This window comes from Microcaecilia unicolor, chromosome 3 (assembly GCF_901765095.1).
Source record: "Microcaecilia unicolor chromosome 3, aMicUni1.1, whole genome shotgun sequence".
In the NCBI taxonomy this organism is placed as follows: Eukaryota; Metazoa; Chordata; class Amphibia; order Gymnophiona; family Siphonopidae; genus Microcaecilia; species Microcaecilia unicolor.
In genome coordinates this window covers 421,639,487-421,666,375 of record NC_044033.1, presented here as the reverse complement: position 1 = coordinate 421,666,375, position 26,889 = coordinate 421,639,487, and the positions used below count along the sequence as shown (strand labels likewise).

Genomic DNA, 26,889 nt, shown 5'->3' with positions numbered 1-26,889 from the left:
TGCTTATGTTTGATTTATTCTTACTGTACAGTGCCTTGAGTGAATTCCTTCAAAGAGGTAGTAAATAAATCCTAATAAATATATAAAAATATATATGAACCTTTACAACTTTTTTAACCCTTGCTGCAGGATACATTCCATGAGCTGCTGCACAAAACCAGAGATCTTATCCAAAGTGCAAAATCAGCCTGGTAGAAGCAAAACCATTCTCTTGCTGCTCCCAAATAATAATAAGCACATAAGCATTGCCATACTGGCACAGACCGAAAGTCCATCAAGTCCACTATCCTGTTTCCAACTGCATCCAATCCAGGTCACAAGTACCTGGCAAGATCCCAGAACAGCAAAACAGATTTTATGCTGCTTATCATAGAATATGCAGTGGATTTTCCCAAGTCTATCTTAATCATGGCATATGGACTTTTCTTTTAGGAAATTAGCCAACAAAATTTTTAAAACCTGTAAAGCTAACTGCTTTTACCACATTCTCTGGCAACAAATTCCTGAGTTTAATTACTCGTTGAGTGAAAAAATATTTTCTCCGATTTGTTTTAAATTTACTACTTAGTAGTTTCATTGTGTGCCCCCTAGTCCTAGTATATTGGTAAAGAGTAAATAAGCGATCCACATCTACCTGTTCAACTCCACTCAGTATTTTATATACCTCTATCATATCTCCCCTCAGCCGTCTCTTCTTCAAGCTGAAGAGCCCTAGCTGCTTTAGGATTTCCTCATAGGGTAGTCATCCCATCCCCTTTTCTGTACCTTTTCTAAATTCCACTATATTGTTTTTGAGGTGTGGTGACCAGAACTGCACACAGTATTTAAGATGTGATCACACCATGGAGTGATAAGGCATTATAACATTCTCAGTTTTGTTTTCCATTCCTTTCCTAATAAATCCTAACATTCTATTTGCTTTTCTAGCCGCCACTGCACATTGAGCACAGGTTTTCAATGTATCATCAACAATGACACCTAGATACTTTCCCTGGGTGGCGACTCCTAATGTGGAACCTTGCATCATGTAACTATGGTTTGGATTCCTCTTTCACACATGCATCATTTTGACCTTCCTCACATTAAAAGTCATCTGCCATCATATGAACAAATAAAGGACAGGTATACATATAAAGTATCACATACAATAAGTTTATCTTGTTGGGCAGCTTGGATGGACCACACAGGTCTTTAGTTGCCGTCATCTACTATGTGAATATGCATTTGGACGCCCAGTCTCGTAAGATCTTCATGCAATTTTTCACAATTTTCTTGCAATTTAACAACTTTGAATAACTTGTGTCATCAGCAAATTTATTTACCTCACTAGTTACTCCCATCTCTAGATCATTTATAAATATGTTAAAAAGCAGTGGTCCCAGCACAAACCCCTGGGGAACCCCACTATGTACCCCTCTCCATTGAGAATACCGACCATTTAGCCCCATTCGCTATCTTCTAACCAGTTTTTAATCCACAACAGGACATTATCTCCTATCCCATGACTTTCTAATTTCCTCAGGAGTCTTTCATGAGGTACTTTGTCAAATGCCTTTTGGAAACCCAGATTCACAATATCGACCAGCTCACCTTTATCCGCATGCTTATTCACCCCTTCAAAGAAATGTAGTAGATTGGTGAGGCAAAAGTTTCCTTCACTAAATCCATGTTGGCTTTGCCTTATTAATCCATACTTTTGAATATGCTCTGTAATTTTGTTCTTTATAATAGTCTTTTCCATTTTGCTCAGCACCGATGTCAGACTCACCGGTCTATAATTTCCCGGATCGCCTCTGGAACCCTTTTTAAAAATCGGTGTTACATTGGCCACCCTCCAATCTGCCGGTACCACACTCGATTTTAAGGATAAATTACATATTTCTAACAATAGCTCCGCAAGCTCATTTTTCAGTTCTATCAGTACTCTGGGATGAATACCATCCGGTCCAGGTGATTTGCTACTCTTTAATTTGTCAAATTGCTCCATTACATCTTCCATGTTTACAGTGATTTGTTTCGGTTTCTCTGACTCATCAGCATTGAATACCATTTCTGGCATTCTCTCCCACATCTTCCTCAGTGAAGACCGAAGCAAATAATTCATTTAATCTCTCCGCTATGGCCGTATCTTCCCTGATTGCCCTTTTTATCCCTCGGTCATCTAGCAGTCCAATGGATTCATTTGCTAGCTTCTTGCGTCTAATGTACCTTAAAAAGTTATTATTCTATGTTTTTGCTTCCAACACAATTTTCTTTTCAAAGTCTCTCTTTGTCTTCCTTATCCGTGCTTTATATTTGACCTGCCATTCCGTATGCTGTTTCCTATTACTTTCATTGGGATCCTTCTTCCATTTTCTGAAGGATTTTCTTTTAGCTCTAATAGCTTCTTCCTTCACCTCACGTTTTAACCATGCCAACTATCATTTGCCCTTCCTTCCTCCTCTTTTAATACATGAATATATCTGCTCTGGGCTTCCAGGATGGTACTTTTGAACAACAGCCACGCCTGATGTAAATTTTTGACCTTTGCAGCTGCTCCTCTAAGTTTTGTGTGTTTTTTTTTTTTACGTTCTTTTCATCTGAAAGTTAAATGCTAATTTATTGGATTTCCTGTGTGTACTTACTCCAGAGCTGATATCAAATCTGATCATATTATGATTATAATGAAGGAGAAAGAAGAATAAAAAAATAGAACAAGAAAGAGAATTTGAGCCAATATGCTTTACTTCATCCAGCATTCTATTTCAAAGGAGAGATGTAGAAAAAAAAAAAACAACCTTTCAGTATGTTCATTCTTGGTTTTGGCTCTTTATTTTTGAAGATGTACAGAGTTTGATAAAGCTGTATTTCCAAGGGATTTAAGCTAAATCGTATTGTTGCTTTTAGTGCCCAAATCCTGATTAATGAATAATCCATTACTGTAAGACACATTAAAAAAAAATTCTCTATTGGTGCCAAACTTCTAAATACCAAATGAAAAAAAAAACAATTTTAATGAAATTGAAACTCTCCAATAGGAAACTGGCCTGATCTGAACAACAAGGTTTTAGCTCTCAAAAGCTAAACAAAAATGTATTAAGTTAGTCAAATAAAACAATATCACCTTATACTTTTTGGAAACTTTTTACTAAAGGGCAGTTGTGTTTCTGCCCTTACTGGGTGATGTGCCCAAATTACCAGGTGGTAAATCAGTGGCATACAGAGGGTGGTGTGGTGGGGCGGTCCGCCCCGGGTGCACACTGTAGGAGAGGTGCAGGGAGCAGCCACATGGCTGTCGGCTCCGCTGGTTCCCTGCACTCTCTGCTGTTACTTCATGTTCTGGGGCAGAGGGAGCAGAGAACCAGCAGAGCTACACCCTGGGGGGGGGGGGAGTACGCAGCGGCAATCCGCCCCGGGTGGCAGCCGACCAAGGAACGCCACTGTGGTAAATGAAAAGCTTGTGCAGCAACTGTTCAGCATGTTTTCAGCCTGTTCTCATACACTTACCACTGCATGTATGCAGTTACCACTTCCTAGTTAGGCAGTGGTAACTGCATTCTCACTGCCTGCTTTAGTAATATTGTGCAGTAAATTACCATGTGCTAAATGCAAGATGTGGTCCATGCCCATTTCCCACCCCATTACAGGGTGTGTGGTTAGAGTGTGAATTAGCGAGTGTCACTATGCTAGCATGGTAACGCTTACAGAGGCCATGTGTTAACAGCTACTGTGCATTAATTCAGACTTGCTGAACATTAGTAAAAAGGTCTGTTTATGTATTTATTTATTCACCTTCATATCTGTACATTCAAGTGGACTAACATGGTAACCACACAACTTAAATAAAAAACCATTAACATTGCTTTTTTGGTGGGTGGAGGGTGATCTGTGACACTACTATGCCACTCTAAATTCAAAGCTACTGCTTGCCCTGGAATTTGTAGCATGGAATGTTGCCACTATTTGGGTTTCTCAAATAGTTCCAAGGGGGGGGGGGGGGGGGTTAACATTCCAGATATCCCACAAGCACATCTCTCTATATAAAACGCACCTCCAACGTTCTAATGAAGCCGGAAGGCAGCCTGAAAACGGAAGATGTAGTTGTGTAGATCGCTTTTTCCCCATGAGTGTCTGCCCCGCCCTCGCGTCACAACGTGATGACGTCGAGGGCGGAGAACTGACACTCACCAAATCACATCGCTTGCCTAACAATGACTGTCAGCATGCGGCGAAACCAACACATACAACTTGGCAACGTGGATGTAACTGCAGATGTTTCTAACGCCATGGAAAAGGCAGGCGGTAAGGGAATTTCGGGTGCACACACAGGGTACGAAATAGTACGTGGACATGGATGACAAGAGATGTGCTACACTTCTAGCCCCACCCACACACACCTTTGAGAATAGGTGCCCGGTACAAGAGACCTACACGCAGCTTTGAGCATAGGTGCCCGGTACAAGACGCTTGGGGAGGTCCGCAAGCCCCGACTCACCGGGGTGTCTGGATCAGGGCCGCTTTCTGTAAGTGCCTGCATCTCTCTCCCTGGGTCCAGCACTTCTCTTTCCCCTTCCATCCTGGTTTCACCCTCTCTTCCCTTTCCTTCCTCCCCTGATGGTTCCAGCGTCTGTCTGTCCCTCCCTCCAGTCCCTTTCACTTTTTTTTCCATCGCTGTGGGGGGAGGGGGGAGGCAGAGTAGAAGAAATGGACACGGAGGAGAAGAGAAGACAGGAATGACACTGGACCCAGGAGGGAGAGAGGAGGAAACACACAACGAAGAGGGTGAGGTAGTGGGCTGGAAAGGAGGGAGAGATTGGTCCCAGGGTAGGGGGTGTGGGAGGAAGGGAAGAGAAAGAGGAGGGACAGGGAGACAGAGGAGATGTTGAGCATGGAGGGAGTATAGGGACACAAAATATCAATGCTGTATTGAGAGGGAATAGGGCCAACGACGGCCATGAAAAAAGTAAGGAGTATCAGCAGCTGCTGGAACTCGGAGGGAGAGGGGGACCCTCGAACTGGGAGGGGGGAACCCTCGAACTGGGAGGGAGGGAGGAAGGGGGACACTGCAACTTGGAGGGAGGGAGGGGGGACTCTGGAACTTGGAGGGAAGGGGGACCCTGGAACTTGGACGGAAGGGAGACCCTGGAACTGGGAGAGAGGAGACGACCCTGGAACTGGGACGGAGGGAGGCAGGGAAGGGGACACGGCCCTGCAACTCGAAGGGACGGATGGAGGGAACGGCCCTGCAACTCGGAGGGAGGGAGGGTGAGAACACATTTAGCCTAATAATCCCTTTCAAAACATTAATTGCAGAAAGGCAATACCTTGCTAGCGCCTGTTTCATTGGTTTCAGAAACGGGCCTTTTATCCTAGTAATATATAAGTAACAACAAAACCCCTCAGGCAAATTATGAAAAAGAAAAAAAGGAACAACAACACTTTTTTACTTCCCACAAAAACAATGGAATACTGTAAAGAGGAAGCAAAAAGTATGGAAGAACAAAACACAACTTTCTTAAACATAATTTCTAAAAAAAAAAAAGGGGCACAAAAAGCCAGGTGGCATCAGAAATATGTGTGTGAATGAGCTATTGGATCTTATAGCCCCAGCTATTTCAAATCAAAGCTCTTTTCAACTTAATCAATCATTTGACACCACTCTTTCAAAATTTATCTTATATTTTTGCCTATGCAGGCAGTTTTATAAAGGAGGCTTGTATAAAAGGTTAATATGGCTAAAGAATCTAAAAACTCGCCCAAAGATAAGAAGAGATTCTTAGAGATATGGGATCCATACCTACAAATCATGCACCCCCGAGGTCGCAGTTTGCTCCTAAACAATAACTGAATCAGGATTCAAAGATTTTGACTGTACCTGTGGGTCTATCCGTGGGATGGGAGGGATTTATATAATCCATTAGGGTCCGGACCCTGCGAGGCAATCTTTTTTATGTATAAGGGAGGGAGGTTCACTCTAGTTTGGATGTCTGATGGGGGTAGGAGGGAGGCCATAACAGCTTTTAGCCTCCTATAAGTTAGGTTTTTCTAGTTTTTCATGTATTAACAGATTTGTGTATGAAGGGATTGAAAATTCCATGTGCTTCCTTTAATTCATGGACCTCAAGTGGGAGGAACGGGGGGAGCTGGGGAGGGAAGTGGGACTATATTGTTACATACTGAATAACTCTCGCTATATTTGTATTGTTATGAGTCATGTTTTTTCAATAAAAATTTTCAAGTAAAAGGTCAATATGGATGATCTGGGTTCAACTCCTGACCCCAGCTTCTTCAGCTTTGGCTAGCCAGTACAGCTGTGTGAATGCTTTCTAATGGGTTCATGGAAACAATTTGATAAACCTGGAGAAAGTTAAAAATTGGCTCAACAAATCTTTTTGAAGTACATTTTTTTAATCCATTTCCAAGTGAAGTTCATCAAATTGGCAGGTCCACATTAGATTTTTCAACAAATTCAAAACAAATCAGGAATTATTTTCAGAAAAATTTCACACGCCAACCAGCAAAAATCTGATAAGAGATTCCTAGCAGGTCTTCGTAAAATCTGAAAATTCTGTAATGTGCCTGGTTTAAGCTCAGTTTTGAACTGTTCACACCTTTCTTAGCCATGGACTAGGATGCTGCAGAAACAGGGTACACAGCCCCAGTGAGGAGACAAATTCATCATGTTATTATCTGTCACCACCAGACAAAGGCAATGGTTGGGTTAGACTATAGGAGGAAGAGATAAACCTCAGGTACTTGCAAAGGAAAACTTAGGATACCACAACCTCAGTAGAGGCTGGTTTTGACTGAGCAGTAATGTCAAAAGGGAACAGGAGGAAACTGACAGTTCACTCTCTTGTCTCTCTTCCAAAAATAAAAAAAATATATACAAGTAACTAAAATAATTATTGACAAAATATTCAGTATTAAAGGGCCTCCTTTGCTAAAGTGCATTAAGCAATCAGTGTTTTGCTACCACATGAGTGCGTTATCCGCATGCCGTATTAGGGGGGACAGGAATGGGGTGGGTTATTGGTGGAGAATGGATGTGGACTACCCATTGCCCTTAATGTGTCTGTTTATTTATTATTAGGTTGATGTGTCTTTCTATACTGCTATTAGCCTTTTTGAACTAATGTAAGCCACATTAAGCCTGCCCATGGACGGGAAAGTGTGGGATATAAATGCCATAAATAAATAAATTATATACAGGTACTTATTTTGTACCTGCAGCAAAGAAGGATCTAAGGGGTCCTTTTACTAAGGTGCGCTGAAAAATGGCTTGCAGTTCTTTAGGCACAGGTTTTGGGTGCACGCAGAATCATTTTTCAGTGCAACTGTAAAAAAACGCCTTTTTACATTTTTGCCGAAAATGCACATGTGGCAAAATCAAAATTGTCGATCGTCCATTTTGGGCCTGCAACCTTACCGCCAGCCATTGACCTAGCGGTAAAGTCTCACACAGTAACTGGGCGGTCGTGACCTACTCGTTCCAAATGCCACTTGGAGAGCGTCCATTACGCACGGCTGAAAATAAAAATTATTTTTCGGCTGTGCGTATCGGACACACTCCAAAAATGAAATTACTGCAAGAGCCACGCGGTAACCGGGTGGTAACTCCATTTTGGCATGCGTTGGGTGCACGTAGAGCCTTACGTGGCTTAGTAAAAGGGTCCCTAAGTGACTTCCCAGCATCACAAGGAGCTACAATGGGAACTGAACTTGGTTTCCCTGGTTCTCAGGCCACTACATTAACCATTAGAGTACTTCTCCACTGCTTACTCATTACATGCTGTCACTTGTACAGTTAATGCAGGTGCACTTACCACATCCTCACGAGGAGGCTTGGAGGGGCATAATCAAACGGGGCACCCAAGTTGTCATGAGGGCGCCCTCGCAGGACGGGGAAACCCGTATTATCGAAACAAGATGGGCGTCCATCTTTCGTTTCGATAATACGGTCGGGGACGCCCAAATCATGAAATTTAGGCTGACCTTAGAGATGGTTGGCCTTAGGTCGTTTTTGAGATGGTCGTTCCCGTTTTTCGGCGATAATGGAAACCGAGGACGCCCATCTCAAAAACAACCAAATCCAAGCTATTTGGTCATGGGAGGAGCCAGCATTCATGGTGCACTGGTCCCCCTGACATGCCAGGACACCAACTGGGCACCCTAGGGGGCACTGCAGTGGACTTCACAAATTGCTCCCAGGTGCATAGCTCCCTTACCTTCGGTGCTGAGCCCCCCAAACCCCACTCCCCACAACTGTACACCACTACCATACACCACTACCTTAGCCCTAAGGGGTGAAGGGGGGCACCTACATATGGGTACAGTGGATTTTATTTTACTTATTTATTTGTTGCATTTGTATCCCACATTTCCCCACCTATTTGCAGGCTCAATGTGGCTTACATAACACCGTGCTGGCGATCGCCAGTTCCGGTATGACAAATACATAGTGATATCATGGTCGAGGAGATCACGTGTCACAGACACATTATGGAATCGGAAAGGAGGAAGTTATGTTTTTTTTTTTGGGGGGGGGGGGTTTGAAGGGCTCAACATTTACCACCACAAGTGTAACAGGTAGGGGGGATGGGCCTGGGTCCGCCTGCCTGAAGTGCACTGCACCTACTAAAAACTGCTTCAGGTGCTGTGATGGAGCTGGGTATGACATTTGAGGCTGGCATAGAAGCTGGCAAAAAATGTTAAAAAAAAATTTTGGGGGGGTGGGAGGGGGTTGGTGACCACTGGGGGAGTAAGGGGAGGTCATCCCCGATTCCCTCCTGTGGTCATCTGGTCAGTTCGGGCACCTTTTCGAGGCTTGGCCGTGAAAAAAAATGGACCACGTAAAGTCGTCCAAATGCTCATCAGGGACGCCCTTCTTTTTTTCCATTATCGGCCGAGGACGGCCATCTGTTAATCACGCCCCTGTCCCGCATTCGGTACGGTGCCGACACGCCCCTGTGAATTTTGGTTGTCCCCGCAACGGAAAGCAGTTGAGGATGCTCAAAATCGGCTTTCCATTATGCCGATTTGGGCGACCCTGAGAGAAGGACGCCCATCTCCCGATTTGTGTCGGAAGATGGGCGTCCTTCTCTTTCGAAAATTCACCTGATTGCGTACCCATGCTAATTGTGTCTTCATGTGTGATAAAAAGATTTTCTCAGGGGTAATTTCTTCAAATGGGTTAGTTTTGCACATACCATGACAAGAATGAACCTCATTCCTAAGCCAGGATATTTGGAGTATGATCTCAGTCTCTAAAATTTACTGCTAATGCTCGCCAAAGTATTTTACATTGTGCCAAAGAGAGATTCCTTCTGGAGTTCATATGATATTACATATATAGACAATTTAACTAGGTGTGCTTGGAAATTCTTTTTAATGAGGCCTGTGGGAAACGTTTCTGTACCCTTCTGCCACATTTTTGTGGTTTCAGATTGCATTTCTTGATACTTCTCTCTATACGATTCACCGAGTAATCGCTTGGGGCGATGTTTTTCACTTTTACTACTATGTTCAGGTTCCTGACCCTCATTTTTTATCTGTTGGAATGGGGATATCCCAAGTGATCACACCTTTTCATTCTCAGCGATTCTCTTCGGGTCATGATCCCAGTGCTTTTCAGGTACAGCAATGTTATAGTTTACAAAGTTTCCAATAGATTAGATGTGCCACCTTGCTGTGCTTTTCTATATAGAGATTTTCTGCCATCATAACTTCACAGCCAGCTACAAGATGAGTAATGATTTCCAGTACCACATTTGTCTGTTGTACCAGTTTTTTCTACGCATGCAGTAAACCATCATGTTAGTAATCCGTTATCCTGGGCTGTAACTATCAATCATTCATCCTCTCCTTAACCATTTGTGTGTCCAATTTTTATCGACATCTGGTTTCTGGAGTAACAGTTTGTATATCCCACTGTACTTATGCATTTGCCACTTACTGTGCCTTCTCTGCTGGTCTAATTCCTTGAATAGCTTTTTCTCTTTGTTTGCAAATTCTGATGCTTCCTTCCCTTTCAGTATCAGTGGATTATTCACCTATTCCTTCTACTCTTCAGAATGTTTGGCCAAGTTTAATGATGGAAATGGATTCTGGAAGTTTTCTTTCATATCTCAACACATTTTGTGCATTTGGATCTAATGATGCTGTTAAATAAGCTCTAAGTCCTATGATAGTAGCTCAATAGGTATAATCTATTTCTATGAGACCCATTCCTCTTTCAGCTCGGGGGATATAGAGTTGTGGCACACAATCAAACATATAAAAGGCGAGTGTCGTACTCACTCGCAAATGCGCAGTAGAGACTTCCCTCTCTGCCCCGCCCCTGCATCAATACGTGATGAGGGGAGCAGGACAGAGCGGGAAGTCTCTACTGCGCATGCCGCAGACGTACTCGCAACCGCTCTGCCCTCCCCTTCCTCCCCCCCCCCCCCCCGAGGTCACTGCTACCGCTTCCCCCACCCGGAGTCGCCACCACTGCCGCCCCTCCACCTGGCCCGAGCACTGTCTTTCTTATTGAACTTACATCGCACCATACAGATGCAGCAGGCACATCAGCAAAGCTGCCGTTGGGACGGGCTTCCTTCTCTGCCTGTGTCCCGCCCTCGCCGCGTTACGTCACACGAGGGCGGGACACAGGCAGAGAAGGAAGCCCGTCCCGATGGCAGCTTTGCTGATGTGCCTGCTGCGCCTGCGTGGTGCGATGTAAGTTCAATAACAGACAGTGCTCGGGCCGGGGGGGGGAGAAGCAGCGGCGACCTTGGGGGGGGGGGCCTCGGAACCCCCCCCCCCATTCCAAAACTAGCCCGTTTACACGGGCTCAACGGCTAGTGATTCTTATAAATGACCTTGTGGGCATGGAGGAGTTTTCTCATTTGCACATCCAGTTTTTCAAGGTTTTTAAAAAGCCAATCTACAATATCAAAGCAGTATGAGAGTGCAGGAAATGCCAGCTGATTAATGGTTTGCATCTTATAAATTCTTTACTGATTCTTTCTCTCAGTGATTTCTGCATGATTATTGCTCCTTCCTCCACTCCTAAATATTTATACACACCATCCTGTTCAAGTTCCTGTATCTCACAGTATCAGTCAGTGTGGTGTTTTCAGTTTTGCTCAGCTTTCCTCTATGGAAAGTCACCTTAGCACACCTGTCCAGACCAAAAGTCAACTTGGTGTCAGAGAAGCTCAAAGATTTTGTATGTGGTAATAGCAGGGTACATGTTGGGCATGCCCCCAACAGTTACCGTACTTGATGGGAAGTCGGAAGCTGGAACTGGGGATAGGAGGGAGGGAAGAGAGAGGGAGAAATGTTGAGTTGGGGGGGGGGGAGAAGGAAACATGCTGAACAATGAAATGGAGGGAGGAAAGAGATGCTACATCAAGGGGGAGGGAAGAACAGAAAAGAGAGGGAGTAATGATAGACCATGGGGTGAGGAGAGAAATGAGGAGAAATGGACCTATGGGGGGGGGGGGGGCAGGAGGGAAGAGAGAAAGATGCTAGGGGGTGGAGGGAAAGGGACAGAGAGATGTGGCCCGCCCCAGTCTCATTGCCTGACAAGAGTGGAGAGAGGAGAGGAGATTCTGGAAATGGTGGAACCATGTGGGAGAAGTCAAAGTGGGGTGACAAGAAGATGAGTGAGAGATGAATAGTGAGTACAGAGGTAGAAATGTGGTAATGGGGAGTTGATAGAAGGAAATAGAAGGCTGAAAAAAAGAGTATGATGAGAAATGGGAGACCTAGGGACTGAGACAAGATGGAAAATTGATTGGTAGCTGAAAATTAAAAAGAAGAAGGGTATGAGAGTGAAATTTGAGTGGACAGAGGCAGAAAAGGAAAAAAAAGAGAGGAAATGGCTGAAAGGGAAAAATCAATATGTTAGAAACAGGTGTAATGAGGGAATAGAACAAGAGAGAAGAGAGGAGAAAATAAAAATGGACAGCAGACACTGGAAAGAGAATTTGCAGAAGACAGAAGAAAGCAGAAAAAGAGAAACTGGGACCAAGGTGATAGAAAAACAAAATGACCAGACAACAAAGGTAGAAAAAAGTGTTTTGGGTTACAAGAGAAATCCTTTTGGGAGGATCCAAGATGGCCGCTCTCTACATCTGATGCCCACGTCTGTTCTCTGTGACCTTGGAACTAAAACCGCGATGCCAAAAAGAAAGGGCCTCTCCGCTTCCACTGCCTCTCAGCGACAAAGCTTACCTTCTGGTACAGGAGTGATTGAGTCATATATTCAGAGAACTGGGAGTCCTGCAAAGCTGGTGGGTAGCCTGCTGGAGCGTGCAGGGGTGAATGGAGACCCTGGGATGCTCCTTGGGCTGGAGCTTTCGCTCAGCCATGACCTGAGAGCTCCTCCCCCACAGCCACCAGGCACCGCTATCTCGGTGTCTCAAACTCTGTTGCCAAGGATGGGGCAAGAGTAGAGAGACGAGCGGTGATTTGCCAGCCCGAGTGAGTTCGTTGTAGTAATGAGCTACTAGCCTCGCCGGGCGAGAGTGTAGCTGTTTCATGTAATACACTGGGGGAAGCTGCAGCTGCAAGTATGAAGGAAGATTCCTCTATCAATAAGGGTTCTGAGGTATCGATGATTCTATTTCCTTTAAATACATCTAAACCTCCTGAAGTGACTCTTGATACCTTATGGAGTCTGATTGTGGATCTGGGTAAAGCACTGTGTCCTCAAGTTCAAAAACTGGCACAGGATTTGACTACTTTGGAAAGGAAAATTAAAGAAGCTGATGCCCCTGTACAAGTTGTTGGTGAGGCCCCACCTGGAGTACTGTGTTCAGTTTTGGAGGCCGTATCTTGCTAAGGATGTAAAAAGAATTGAAGCGGTGCAAAGAAAAGCTACGAGGATGGTATGGGATTTGCATTACAAGACGTATGAGGAGAGACTTGCTGACCTGAACATGTATACCCTGGAGGAAAGGAGAAACAGGGGTGATATGATACAGACGTTCAAATATTTGAAAGGTATTAATCCACAAACAAACCTTTTCCGGAGATGGGAAGGCGGTAGAACGAGAGGGCATGAAATGAGATTGAAGGGGAGCAGACTCAAGAAGAATGTCAGGAAGTATTTTTTCACGGAGAGGGTGGTGGATGCTTGGAATGCCCTCCCGCGGGAGGTGGTGGAGATGAAAACAGTAACGGAATTCAAACATGCGTGGGATAAACATAAAGGAATCCTGTGCAGAAGGAAGGGATCCTCAGGAGCTTAGCCTAGAATGGGTGGCAGAGCTAGTGGTTGGGAGGCGGGGCTAGTGCTGGGCAGACTTATACGGTCTGTGCAGGGGCTGGTGGTTGGGCGGCGGGGATAGTGCTGGGCAGACTTATACAGTCTGTGCTAGAGCCGGTGGTGGGAGGCAGGGATAGTGCTGGGCAGACTTATACGGTCTGTGCCAGAGCTGGTGGTGGGAGGCGGGACTGGTAGTTGGGAGGCGGGGCTAGTGCTGGGCAGACTTATACGGTCTGTGCAGGGGCTGGTGGTTGGGCGGCGGGGATAGTGCTGGGCAGACTTATACAGTCTGTGCCAGAGCCGGTGGTGGGAGGCAGGGATAGTGCTGGGCAGACTTATACGGTCTGTGCCAGAGCTGGTGGTGGGAGGCGGGGTTGATGGTTGGGAGGCGGGGATAGGGCTGTCCAGACTTATACGGTCTGTGCCCTGAAGAGGACAGTACAAATAAAAAAGTAGCACATATGAATTTATCTTCTTGGGCAGACTGGATGGACCGTGCAGGTCTTTTTCTGCCGTCATCTACTATGCTACTATGTTACTATGTTATTGACTCAGGATTAGACACTTTAATTCAACAAAATAAAGTACAAGAAAAAGAATTGCAGCATACACAATCTCTTCAAGGTACTATTATAAAAGATTTGACATATTTGAGGAGAAAAACTGAAGCTCTTGAAAACTTATCTAGGAGTAATAATCTCCGAATTCTTAATTTTCCTCAACAATTTGCAGACTCTCCTCAAGATATGTTGAAAAGGTATATTAAAGAAATTTTAGGAGTGGGTGAAGAAAATATTCCGCCATTTTCACAAGTACATTATTTACCTATTAAATCAGTAGCTACTCAGCAAGATTAAGATAACCAAGAGTTGGATGTCTCTGCTTTATTGGAGTCTTCAGATACTGAATTGGTTGTGGCGTCAACCTTGATTGCCACAGTAGCATTGTCACCTGATAAAAACTGGTTGCTGAAAACGTTCTTTAAAAAAAAAAAAAGACAAGACTTTTTTGGGATTAAAAATTCAAATTTTCCCAGATGTTTCTAAGGACACTCAAAACCCCTCCTTTCGTGCTCATCTTCCCTTTACTTATAACTCTTCTACTCCCTTCACCCTTACCTATCTCTACCTACTGATCTCCTTTATTATTCTACTATACTTAGACTATATTTTCTTCTTTATCAATAGTCTGTAACCCCTGTTACTATGTAAACCGCATTGAACCTGCTTTGAGTGGGAAAGCGCGGGATACAAATGTAATAATAAATAAAAGAGACGTCAACAATTTTTGTTAATGAAACCAGGAGCTACCTTTCTTTTTTTTTGCGATATCCTTGCAAATGTGTCATTAGATACCAATCAGTAAGATATGTCTTCTATGAGCCTTCTCAACTTACAGCTTTTTTGTCAACTCTCTTCATAATTTAGTGTAGCAGGGATCTAGTGGTTTGTCAGATGAAGGAAATTCCTCTAAAGTTTGCTTAAATTAGAATTTTCCATTGTTACTATCTTGGATCTATAACTTGCACTTGAGTAGTGACTGACAAATAATTTTTTCTTTTATGTTCTTTTTTTCCTTTTTATAATTTTACATTGTTGTTGTCAAGTCATACTTTCTGTACATGTATTTTGCTTAATTTTGGAAATTTTAATAAAAAAGAAAAAAAAAGTGTTTTGAATTTATTAACTGGAATATGTTAGCTTGCATCACAGATGATTTTTGTATTGTATTCTGTGGCATAGCCAGATGGCTGATTTGGGATAGGGAGGAGGCTTGAGCCCAAAATGGGTGGGCACCAAATTTTCTCCCCACCCGAATGCAAAATATAAATATTTGAGCTGATGGGGATCCCCAAGTCCTGCCAACTGAAGACCTCCTTCTCCTGTCTGGCAGCCAGAAATCTCCAAGCTCTGCAGCTGGTGGAAGTATCTCCAAATTGCCACTGTCTGTCTCACCACCACCATGCATGTTCAGATTTCATGTGTGAAAGACGAGCAGGTGTGGGCAGAAGCAGCTCTGAAATACTGCTGCTAGCTACAGAGCTTGGAGAGTTCTGGTCGCTGGATCTGAGGAGGGAAAGGAGGAGGTCATCAGCTAGTGAGGCTTTGGGAGCCCCACCAGCCACAGCAAGGGAGATCTGTAAATTGTTTTTTTTTGGGGGGGGGTGGGTCTAATTCCCCCCACTTCCTTTGTGGTTACGCCACTGATTGTGTTCAGTACAAAATGAAATGCATTTCTATTTCTCCAGTGTTGCAGTACTTGCCAAGTTAAACTTCTTGGGATTCCTAGTTCCGTTTTGGTGTTCATATTTCTAATTTGTGATCCCTTGTTCTATATTTGGTTAAAATCTATCTGTGTTTTGTGTGTGAAGAAGTCATTAAGGTTTTTATGTGTGGTAGTAATGATGGGTGGGGATAATAAGGGAGGGAGCAGGGGATATCAAGGGGATTGGGGGCCCCCTCCTTAAGTTTTGCCCTGGGCCACAGCATTTCTAAAACCAGCCCTGTTTGTCACCCTCTTATGGAAAGTTCAGACTGCCAAACAGAAGTAGGGTGTGGCACTGTGCATCACCAAGCTGAACCCCACCATGGCTGCAAACGCAATGCGGTTCATTAAAATAGTGGCTTTAGGCTTCAACATCTCAGGACTTATTAGGATACAAGTGAGGAAACTCCACAGACACGAAGCTCCCATGGACCACTCCCTAAAGGAACAGCTCCCCACAGACACCTGGTGTCTCAGAGGCACCGCCCCTTCGCTAAACTTGGCTTTTGGGCAAGTTGAGGAGGTGCGCGCACGTCGCTGGGGCTTCCTAAATGAAGATATAGTGAGGCCGAGGAGGAGGAGGGAGACTAACATTGCAAAGTCGAATCGTCTCGAAAGAATGCTGCTCTTCTTCTTCATCCCCTCTTCCTCCCTCTTCAGGGTAGGAAGAAAAGCATTATAGGTGGACCACTGTTCTCCAAACAGCATTTACCTTTGCAAAAGAGAGGCGCCGTTATCCCCCCCCCCTCCCACAACACCCCCCACCCAAACGTCCGCCAGTCTCTCCCAACTTTACCTTAACGAAGGGGAAGGCTGGGCCGGGCTTCAATGGCTCGTTCTCGTGCTGCTCCTGGTACTTCACATAGTCCTCGACACCCTTTTCCTCGTATAGCCGCCGCTCCTCCAGCATGTTAAACAGCGCACGTGACGACACAGCGATGGTCACAGCGTTCTGCGGCTTGGGCTGCCAACACAGAGAGAAAGCGGCGAGTGCATTACACAGTGCTGTACGCAGATTCACCCCCGTTCAGCCTTCTTTACTCCCATTTGATACTCACGGGTCTGGGTTTCTTGGTGGATGCTAGACTGTCGTAGAAGGCTTTGGCTTCTTGCCAGGCGACTTCAGCCTCTTCGGCTTGGTTCAGGGTGGCGGGGTTCGAGCTCGGTGGCTTGCTCTTGTTCTGGCTCGTTGTCATTGCGGCGGTGTCCTCCTGACCCAGGGGGAGAGAGAGAGAAAGAGTTGTCAGTGGCCTGGCTGCGGATTTCTAGTCCTGCAGCGCGCACACGCCCTCGCTTGGGATGTGCACTAAGTTTTGTAACTCAGACTCTGGCTTTGCTGAAGCAGCAACAGATCTCCATGGACAAGCAGGATGAGTCAGCCACACACACTGGTGATGTCATCCGACGAGCCAGAAATGGATTCTGCTCTCCCAGCGCTCAAAGGAACCTTTTGAGCAGGTCCCTCTGAGCATGTGCAGTGTGCACTATATATGTCCCTGCTTGAGCGTCTTGCCTCAGTTTACCTTATCCGCACTGCAAATGGTCGGATTTCCTTGCTTTCTCTACAACATGGCAGATCCTGCACAAAAGATATCCAGCACCTTGAAACCAGCTTTTAAAAAATGCCCAGACTGCAAGAAGAAAATGAGCACAGCAGCCACACACGAGGTATATGTCCGTTGTTTGGACATAGCCCACCTCATGGCTGCCTGCCCCATGTCTCCAGATGTCCCCAACGGCTCGCCAGCAGTGTTGCCAGATGGGCGGTTTTCCCGTTCAATTGGGCTCCTTTCCGTAACCCGCTGCGGCTTTTTCACACCGCGTGCAGGTTGCGGGATTTTGGGCAGATTCTTGTTGCCCCGCTGGCGGTTTTTTCGCCCGCCGCGGGTTGGCTAGTTTTCCCGTGGCCGCAGCCAGTAGAAGCCCCACGGAGGCAGGCTTAATGACTCATTTGTATTCAAATGGCCTTATTAATATTTATTAATGATGTCATTCACATGCAAATTGACTTTGTGCAGTTTTGGGCTGGTTTGGCGCTGGCTTTGGGCGTGACAATTTTTTTTCCATCTGGCAACACTGCTTAAAGGACTTCCTCACTGAGCAAACCAAGCAGCTTCAACAGAAACAAAAGAAGAAAAGTTAAAGGCCTCTGGTTCTCTCCACAGACCAAGAGCACCCTTCCACCTCGCTAGAACCCGCCATGCTTCTCGTCCCCACTCCTAGAGGGACTGGCATGACGCCCTCCCCAACTCCCACAGGGAGGGGATGGAGCCTAGCACATCGGCAGCTGAGAGAAAACAAACAACACCTTCCTCCTTCCTCCCTGCAGCATACAGCAAGATCGCTGTCCTCCCAGCACCTGAGCCTGCCTCCCATGTCGGAACCAGCCCCAGCTGCTTCCTGCACAGCACCAGAGATCCTTACCTCTGTCTGGGCTGACAGTTCTCTCCTGATTTAGGGCACAGCTCAAAACAACTTCCTGCTCACACTGCAAAGCACAGATCACACAGCTTCAGACTTCCAGCCTCAGGCTTCTCTTCCTGCACAGGCTGTGACTCAAGACGCCGCCCCCTTAAAGGGCCAGCACACCAAAACCAGAGACACCACCAATAACCATTGCATCAGGCACAGCACATCAGGGGCACAGGCAAGCAGTGTTCCCTCTACTACCCAAAGCCCACTCAGGCACACGGAGCGCAGGAAACGCCGGAGATCTTCTTCCTCCTCTTCATCCAATGCCTCTTACTCACCCTGCAGACAGAGGTCCCCATCGGGTTCAGAGAAGCACAGGAAGCCACGACACCCGACCCCGGCACCAACGAGGCCAACCACGGGACTACCTTCCCCGCTGACCCTCGAGCCCACGGCCACAGCACCTCACTAACAGCTGCTGGGTCTCTTCAGCCAGCTGCTCACACAGCTCTCCGTCTCTGCCACGACATTCCACCACCAGTGGGGAGGGATGGAGGCAGCTGCTACAGGGACCCCATGGCCCTCCACAGCTGCACCACTACAACCATCCATCCTGGATGAATACCCCTCAGAGCAGGAGAGTGACGCCTTTACCCCGGACCTCTCAGCCACTGATGACGAGGACCTCCACTCCTCCGCCCCCTGGGGTTCGGCAGGTATCCCCACTGAACCACTACCTCAACAAATTCCGGAAGACATCATCTACCCGAGGTTCCTCCAAAAAGTATCCACCTCTCTCCACCTGAGGCTACGACCCAACAAAGCGATGACCTAGGCATCCTCAGGTATCTAAATACACCAAAAGCCACGCCAGCAATACCTGTTCACAAACTTCTTTTGGACTGCAGAGACAAAATATGGCAAACTTCTGTCTCAGGATCAGCTGTCTCCAAAAGACTAGACCTCAAATACCAAGTTCTACCCTGCCCAGGTTTTGACAAACCTCAGCTTCCCCATCAGTCCATCATTGTGGAATCTGCTCTCAAAAAGCCAAGGAGTTCCAGGACCCACGCCAATAACCCTCTAGGAAAAGAACTAAAAACACTGGACACAATCAGAAAAAGGTGTACCATGGCACCATGCTAAATGCCAAGATCGATGCCCACCTTTTCCAACTAGTCCTCTACAACGACTCCCTCCGGAAGAGAACCGAGGATCTCCTGTCCTCCCTACCTTCAGACTTCAAAACTCTCATCTCCCCGGCCCTCCGCGATATGGAAGAATGTGCAAAACACATGATCAGAGCCACCTTTGATGCCTTCGAGACCTCAGCACGCACAGCCGGTGTGGCCATCGCTGCGAGACGAATGGCATGGCTCAGGGCCTCTGGACTCTGCAAGGATACACACGAACGCCTTGCTGATTCCCCCTGCTCCGGGGAGAACCTATTCGGGGACAAGGTAAAAGAAACAGTCAACACCCTAAAAGACCACTGCACCACCCTACAAACTCTCTCCACGGATGGCCTGCTACGCCCTTCAGCAATGCGAAGGCAACAGACCAGCCATTACCTCTACCGCAGGCACCAACACAGTGCTAAACGCTACGATGGGCCCTCAAAATAGCAACGACAAAAACCTCAGCCATATGGCCCCTCATATCAACAGAAGCAACGTCCAAGAGAACGTAAACATCAAAACCAAAACCCCTGCCTCTCTTTCTTCTTCGAAACCTGGGAAAAAATCACAACCGACAAATGGGTCCTCAGCATTATACAGAACAGATACAGGATTCATGTCCATGTGACGGACAGACGCCAGAGGGTGGTGGTGAATGGAATTCGCTCTGAGGAGCGAAAGGTAAGTAGTGGAGTGCCTCAAGGATCAGTGCTGGGGCCGATTCTGTTCAATATATTTGTGAGTGACATTGCCAAAGGGTTAGAAGGTAAAGTTTGCCTATTTGCGGATGATACTAAGATCTGTAACAGAGTGGACACCCCGGAGGGAGTGGAAAACATGAAAAAGGACATATGGAAGCTAGAAGAATGGTCTAAGGTTTGGCAATTAAAATTCAATGCGAAGAAATGCAAAGTGATGCACTTAGGAAGTAGAAATCCACGGGAGACGTATGTGTTAGGCGGGGAGAGTCTGATAGATACGGGCGGAAAGAGGGATCTTGGGGTGATAGTATCTGAGGATTTGAAGGCGACGAAACATTGTGACAAGGCGGTGGCAGTAGCTAGAAGGTTGTTAGGCTGTATAAAGAGAGGTGTGACCAGCAGAAGAAAGGGGGTGTTGATGCCCCTGTATAAGTCGTTGGTGAGGCCCCACCTGGAGTATTGTGTTCAGTTTTGGAGGCTGTATCTTGTTAAGGATGTAAAAAGAATTGAAGCGGTGCAAAGAAAAGCTACGAGAATGGTATGAGATTTGCGTTACAAGACGTATGAGGAGAGACTTGCTGAACTAAACATGTATACTCTGGAGGAAAGGAGAAACAGGGGTGATATGATACAGACGTTCAAATATTTGAAAGGTATTAATCCGCAAACGAATCTTTTCCGGAGATGGGAAGGTGGTAGAACGAGAGGACATGAAATGAGATTGAAGGGGGGCAGACTCAAGAAAAATGTCAGGAAGTATTTTTTCACGGAGAGAGTAGTGGATGCTTGGAATGCCCTCCCGCGGGAGGTGGTGGAAATGAAAACGGTAACGGAATTCAAACATGCGTGGGATAAGCATAAAGGAATCCTGTGCCAAAGGAATGGATCCTCAGGAGCTTAGTCAAGATCGGGAGGCGGGGATAGGGCTGGGCAGACTTATACGGTCTGTGCCAGAGCCGGTGGTGGGAAGCGGGACTGGTGGTTGGGAGGCGGGGATAGTGCTGGACAGACTTGTACGGTCTGTGCCAGAGCCGGGGTTGGGAGGCAGGGCTGGGGAGGTGAGGATAGTGCTGGGCAGACTTATACGGTCTGTGCCTGTGCCAGAGCCGGTGGTTGGGAGGTGGGGCTGGTGGTTGGTAGGCGGGGATAGTGCGGGGCAGACTTATACGGTCTGTGCCCTGAAGAGCATAGGTACAAATCAAAGTAGGGTATACACAAAAAGCAGCAAATATGAGTTATCTTGTTGGGCAGACTGGATGGACTGTGCAGGTCTTTTTCTGCCGTCATCTACTATGTTACTATGCCTCCAAACCGATCCCCACCCAGAGATACAACTCTAGAGCACCTTACCCTCCTCATTCACGAGGAACTCCAGACCCTCCTCCAATCGGGAGCTATAGAGCCTGTCCCCCAGAGGAGTGGCCTAGTGGTTAGGGTGGTGGACTTTGGTCCTGGGGAACTGAGGAACTGAGTTTGATTCCCACCTCAGGCACAGGCAGCTCCTTGTGACTCTGGGCAAGTCACTTAACCCTCCATTGCCCCATGTAAGCCGCATTGAGCCTGCCATGAGTGGGAAAAGCGTGGGGTACAAATGTAACAAAAAAACTCAACCAAGGGTTCTACTCCCACTACTTTCTCATTCCTAAGAAGTCTGGAGGATTCAGACCCATCCTAGACCTCCGACATCTCAACAGGTACATCATAAAAGAGAAGTTGAGGATGCCCTCGTTAGGCACCATCCTCCCACTGATCCATAAAAGTGATTGGTTAGCCGCTCTAGACCTCCACGATGCGTACAACCACATCCCAATCCACAAAGCACACAGGAAATTCCTATGCTTCGAAGTACTGGGCCACCACTTCCAGTACTGAGCCCTACCATTCGGACTCTCCTTAGCACCAAGAGTTTTCACAAAATGTGTTGCAGTGGCGGCAGCATACCTGCGCAAAGAAAGGGTGTGTGTCTTCCCCTACCTTGACGACTGGCTACTCATCAGGCCATTACCCCTAGAGACCAACAAGGCAATCACATCCACAGTAACCCTACTCCAGTCACTGGGCTTCCTGATCAACGAGACAAAGTCACACCTGCAGTCCACTCAAACACTGGATTTCATTGGGGCCCAAATCCGCACCAAATGCTGCATGGCCTTCTTGCCCCTTCCCAGGGGACAAGCTATATTACGCCTGATACGACACATCATATGAACGAGAAGAGTTCCAGCACAGACCCTCCTACAACTCCTAGGACATTTTGCCGCATCCATCCACGTTGTGTTTTTTGCCAAGTTACAAATGCGGCCGCTCCAGTGGTACCTCCGGAAGAGATGGAACCAGCACACCCGACCTCTCTCCCAAAAAATCACCATCACCCAGGCCGCCTATAGGTCTCTCATATGGTGGCAGGACCACCAAAACCTTTACAGAGGGAGACCTCTCCAGCAAAGGCAATACCAGCTCACACTCATCACGGATGCCTCCAAGCTGGGGTGGGGAGCCCATCTCCTCCACCTACAAACACAGGGCCCATGGTCTCCCTCCGAATCACGCTACCACATCAACTTCCTTGAGCTCAGGGCCATTGGAAACGCACTCCGAGCATTCGCCTCATGGATCTCCAACAAGAACCTCCTGGTCCAGACCGAGAACCGGGTGACCATGTTCTATATAAACAAGCAAGGGGGCACATGCTCCCTTCCCATGTGCAAGGAGGCATACCGGATTTGGACATTCGCCCTCTCCAGACACTGCCTCCTACAAGCTTCATACCTACCGGGACTCCACAACATGCTGGCTGACAGCCTCAGCCGGAAGCTGGACCCTGATGAATGGACTCTCCATCCGCAGGTCACACAACAACCTTTCCTCAAGTGGGGATCACCACTAATAGACCTCTTCGCCAGTGAAGACAATGCAAAGTCCAGACTTTTTTGTTCAAAACGACCTTCACCGCTCAGACTGAGCTACAACGCCTTCTCGATCCACTGGGGACAGCACCTTCTATATGGTTATCCTCCAACCCCACTCTTCCAAAAGACATTCCTGAAAATCATCCAAGACAAGGCCACCATCATTCTCATCATGCCGTACTGGCCAAGACAAGTGTGGTTCCCTTTCTTACAATGCCTGGCAGCAACACAGCCAATGCGCCTCCCACGCTGACTGGATCTCATCACACAAAACAAGGGGCCATGCTACACCCCATCCTCAATATGCTGGCACTAGTAGCATGGATATTGAAAGGCTAACATTAGCTCCTCTCCATATTTCCCCAGAAGTCATGGACGTCCTACTAGCGACCAGACGACCCTCCACCAGGAAATCCTACACCCTCAAGTGGAAGAGATTCTGAGCATGGTGCAACAAGGCTCACCTAGATCCCTTCTCATGCCATCTCCCAGATGTCCTGCAATACTTGCTTAGCCTTTCGCAGACGGGCCTCCGCACAACTTCCATCAGAGTCCATGTCCGCTCCATCTCAGCCTTCAGTGACAGACTGGACAGTGAACCGCTGTCCTCTCAGCACCTGGTGACTAGGTTCATGAAGGGACTACGAAACCTTTATCCTCCCGTAAGACGGCCGCCTCCAGCATGGGACTTGAATATTGTCCTACGCCGCCTCATGCTACCTCCCTTCAAACCACTTGAAAAGGCAGAGAACAAATTCCTCACTTGGAAGACACTATTCCTCATTGCTATAATGTCTGCCCGATGCATCAGCGAACTCCAAGCCCTCATGACTTACCCACCATACACATAACTCCTTCATGACCACGCAATTCTCCAAACTCATCCAAAATTCTTGCTCAAAGTGGTCTCACCTTTCCACATCAACCATGCAATTGTGCTCCCCTCATTCTATCCAGAACCACACAACAGCCAAGAGGAACGCCTCCTCCACACCTTGGACTGCACCCGAACCTTGCGCCTCTACCTCCAACGCACAGAACCACAGCGAAAAGCCTCCCAGCTCTTTATCTCCTTTGACAACAACAGGACATGTGCCCCTGTGGGTAAACACACCCTCTCAGCCTGGATATCAAACTGCATAGCCTTCTGCTACGAGAAAGAGGGCCTAATCCTCCATGACAAGGCCTCGGTGCACCAATTGCGGGCCATGGCCACCTTACTGGCCAACCTTCACTCTACCTCGGTGAAGGACGTCTGTCGTGTTGCGACCTGGTCTTCTGTTCATACCTTCACACGGCATTACTGCCTCGACAGGCCTCTACAAACCACCAAGTTCGACCTCACTGTCCTCCAAACTGCAGCAGCCGCAATACAGCCTGAAGGCAAGAGGATTCACACCTGTAAGACAGACTCTTACACCTCTGGGACAGACTCTCACTGTTAGACCTATATCAGACTCTCACTGTTAGACCTATCTGTTTACCAGATTCACCTGCTACTCATTCTCATGCAGAATTGAATGTTAAACTGTTAAAAAAAAAAGAAAAAGAAAACCTTTTTTGTTTAAGGTTCACAGTTAAACTGTTGTTAAGACTGCCTCCTTTATGTTAAACAGTTAAATTGAATTGCAAAAAAAAAAAAAAAAAAAAAAAACCTCAAACCTAACCTGGTGGTCTCTTATTATGCTTTTTCATGCAGCCTCATCCACCTCAGCAGCACAGCGGGCACTCGAACAAAACCTCTTAAGGGGACACACCTGACTCTTATCGGCCCACAGCTGGGGAGTCACCAGTGTGTGGCTGACTCATCCTGCTTGTCCATGGAGAAAGTGAAGTTACTTACCTGTAAGGGGGGTTCTCCGTGGACAGCAGGATAAGTCAGCCACACATACCCCCCCCCCCCCTCCTCCCCTACGGATGATGCCATGCAACATAGCTGGATACACCTGAGGCAAGACGCTCAAGCAGGGATATATATATAGTACACATTGCACGTACTCAGAGGGACCTGCTCAAAAGGTTCCTTTGAGCTCTGGGAGAACAGAATCCGTTTCCAGCTCGTCGGATGATGTCACCAGTGTGTGGCTGACTTATCCTGCTGTCCATGGAGAACCCCCATTACAGGTAGGTAACTTCACTATTTTTGCACAGGGCGGTGCTAGGCTGCACCCACAGTGCACTTGCTGCCTCTCCATTCACCCACAGGTATCACCAACACCCAGTTACACAGAAACCAAACAAATCACTCAGCACAGGACATGTCCACTTCTCTAACCTGTCATACCATCTTCTGCCGTTTTAGTGCCTGTGCCTTATTTGCTGGTTGTACCTAAATCTGTGTCTATCTGTTCTTTTTGCATATATGAATTCCTCTGTTGCTCCTTAGCTAATACGCAATGTGGCTATAGACCACACTGAACCACTCTGCAACATATTTCTTATGATGAAGGGTGTTTGGATATCATTCTGTACAGTGGTTTTCATATATTTTCACATGAGCTTATTGCCACTGCAGCTCTCCTACCCCACAAATCCTGACCAGGGCCAGACCAGCTATTAGGCAGGAATAGGCAATCACCTAGGGCAGCATCTTCAGGGTGGGGTGAGAGGAATGCCAAAGAACATCTGCAGTAACAGTAAAACAATAGGTCTTGAGAGCCAAAGAAACTGAAAGAAACAACAGGATGTAATTTAACCAGCAAAGGGAGGGGGAGTAGTTTTCAAATAGCCAGGACCAATGCAAGGATGTCAGATGTCCCCCTTCAAGGCACTAGTGATCACCCCAGCACCACTCCTTCCAGAGCAACCAGGGTAAATGATTTATTTGAAAATGTCCACTCTCCCTACTAGTAAAAGTATATCTTGTTTATTTGTGTGTGTGTGTGTGTTTGTTTTTAGTGTGCTGGCTGTCAGGAATCAGGACCTGTTTTGCTTTGACTGCAGTTGTTTTGGCACTCCCCAGAAGCTGCTGCCCTTGGCAGCTTCCTAGTCTTGTCTGATGGTTAGGTTGGCCCTGCAAATTTCCTATTTACATATAATTGTTTTGGTGGAGCACAAGGGAGCCTAAATTTATTTGGGTGTGGCATAAAGCTAAAGATTTGCCTAGGGTGCCTGATACTCTTGCAGCAGCCTTGGTGCTGATATTCAGTCTAGGTGTTTGCTGGCTAATACCCTCATGCAGGGGCGTAGCCAGACACCAAATTTTGGGTGGGCCTGGGCCCAAGATGGGTGGGCAAAAGACCTCCGTCGTGTCCCACAAGTGATGTGGTCTCTCCCTCTCTCGCCTGCATGCCATATGGTCTCTCAAACATCCCCCTCCCCCCATACCTTTTAAATAGCAGATTTTCACTGGCAGCGAGCAGTGACTAATACACAGTGCTCATGTTGGCCCCACAGCCTTCCCTCTGATGCAACTTCCTGTTTCTGCATAGGCGGGAATGCAGCAGAGGGAAGGCTGGTATGCAGGAAGGCCAGTTGTTGGGTATTTTCGACTCTTGGGGCTTGGGGATCCCTGACAGACACTTCATAGGTGTGCTGCTACTGGGTGGGCCTGAGCCCAAAGTGGGTGGGCCTGGGCCCACCCTTGGCTACGCCACTGCCCTCATGATCAAAAGCAAACGCCGGCGCTAGAGGCTATTAGCGCCATACTAGCACCGGCGTTTGCTACCGCCCCATGATTAGAGCCCTCGAGCGCGTGAAACAACGCGCTTGAGGGTTTTTTGCACAAGTAGCATGCACATGTATGCTAAACAGGGCAAAGCGCATTCATCCCCAATGATCAGTGACCAGCGCACCAAAGATTGGGTCGTTGGCCGTGGCAAACCCTACACCAGCTCCGAGCTGGCGTTAGGGTTTGCCGATCATTGGGGAGGAATGGTGAACCCTGTCCAGCATTCAGTTGCATGCTGGAAGGCCCCCGTTCCTCCACCAAAGCAAACCTGCCAACAGGGGGCTGGAGCTCCGGTGGACCTCCGGTCCCCCCAACAATCTCTCCCCCCAGGTTCAGGGAGGGCTGGAGATCCGGTGGGTCTCCAGCCCCCCCCCCCAAACCCCCCGAAACTGGTCCATGGTGGTCGCGGCAAAAGCCCCTCCCACCCAGCCACCCAGTGAGCGATGGGGGGGCTGGAGGTCCGGCGGACCTCCAGCCCACCCCAACTCCCCCCCCAGCGTTGTCCGAGCAGTCCCAG

The 26,889-nt window shown here is 47.2% G+C and overlaps 1 protein-coding gene across 1 annotated transcript in view; it reads right to left on the bottom strand.

Annotated features, from left to right (window-relative positions):
- LOC115467122 (cytosolic 5'-nucleotidase 1A-like) overlaps positions 1-18,056 on the bottom strand; it is a 61,600-nt gene extending 43,544 nt beyond the window's left edge. Inside the window, exons 1-3 of the mRNA XM_030198832.1 lie at positions 17,927-18,056; positions 16,561-16,713; positions 16,299-16,466 (exon numbers count right to left, since the gene is read on the bottom strand). Coding sequence (XP_030054692.1) covers positions 16,299-16,466; positions 16,561-16,698 — 306 coding nt within the window. The 5' untranslated portion in view covers positions 16,699-16,713; positions 17,927-18,056. The remainder of the gene's footprint in view (positions 1-16,298; positions 16,467-16,560; positions 16,714-17,926) is intronic.
- Positions 18,057-26,889: the final 8,833 nt, after the last annotated feature.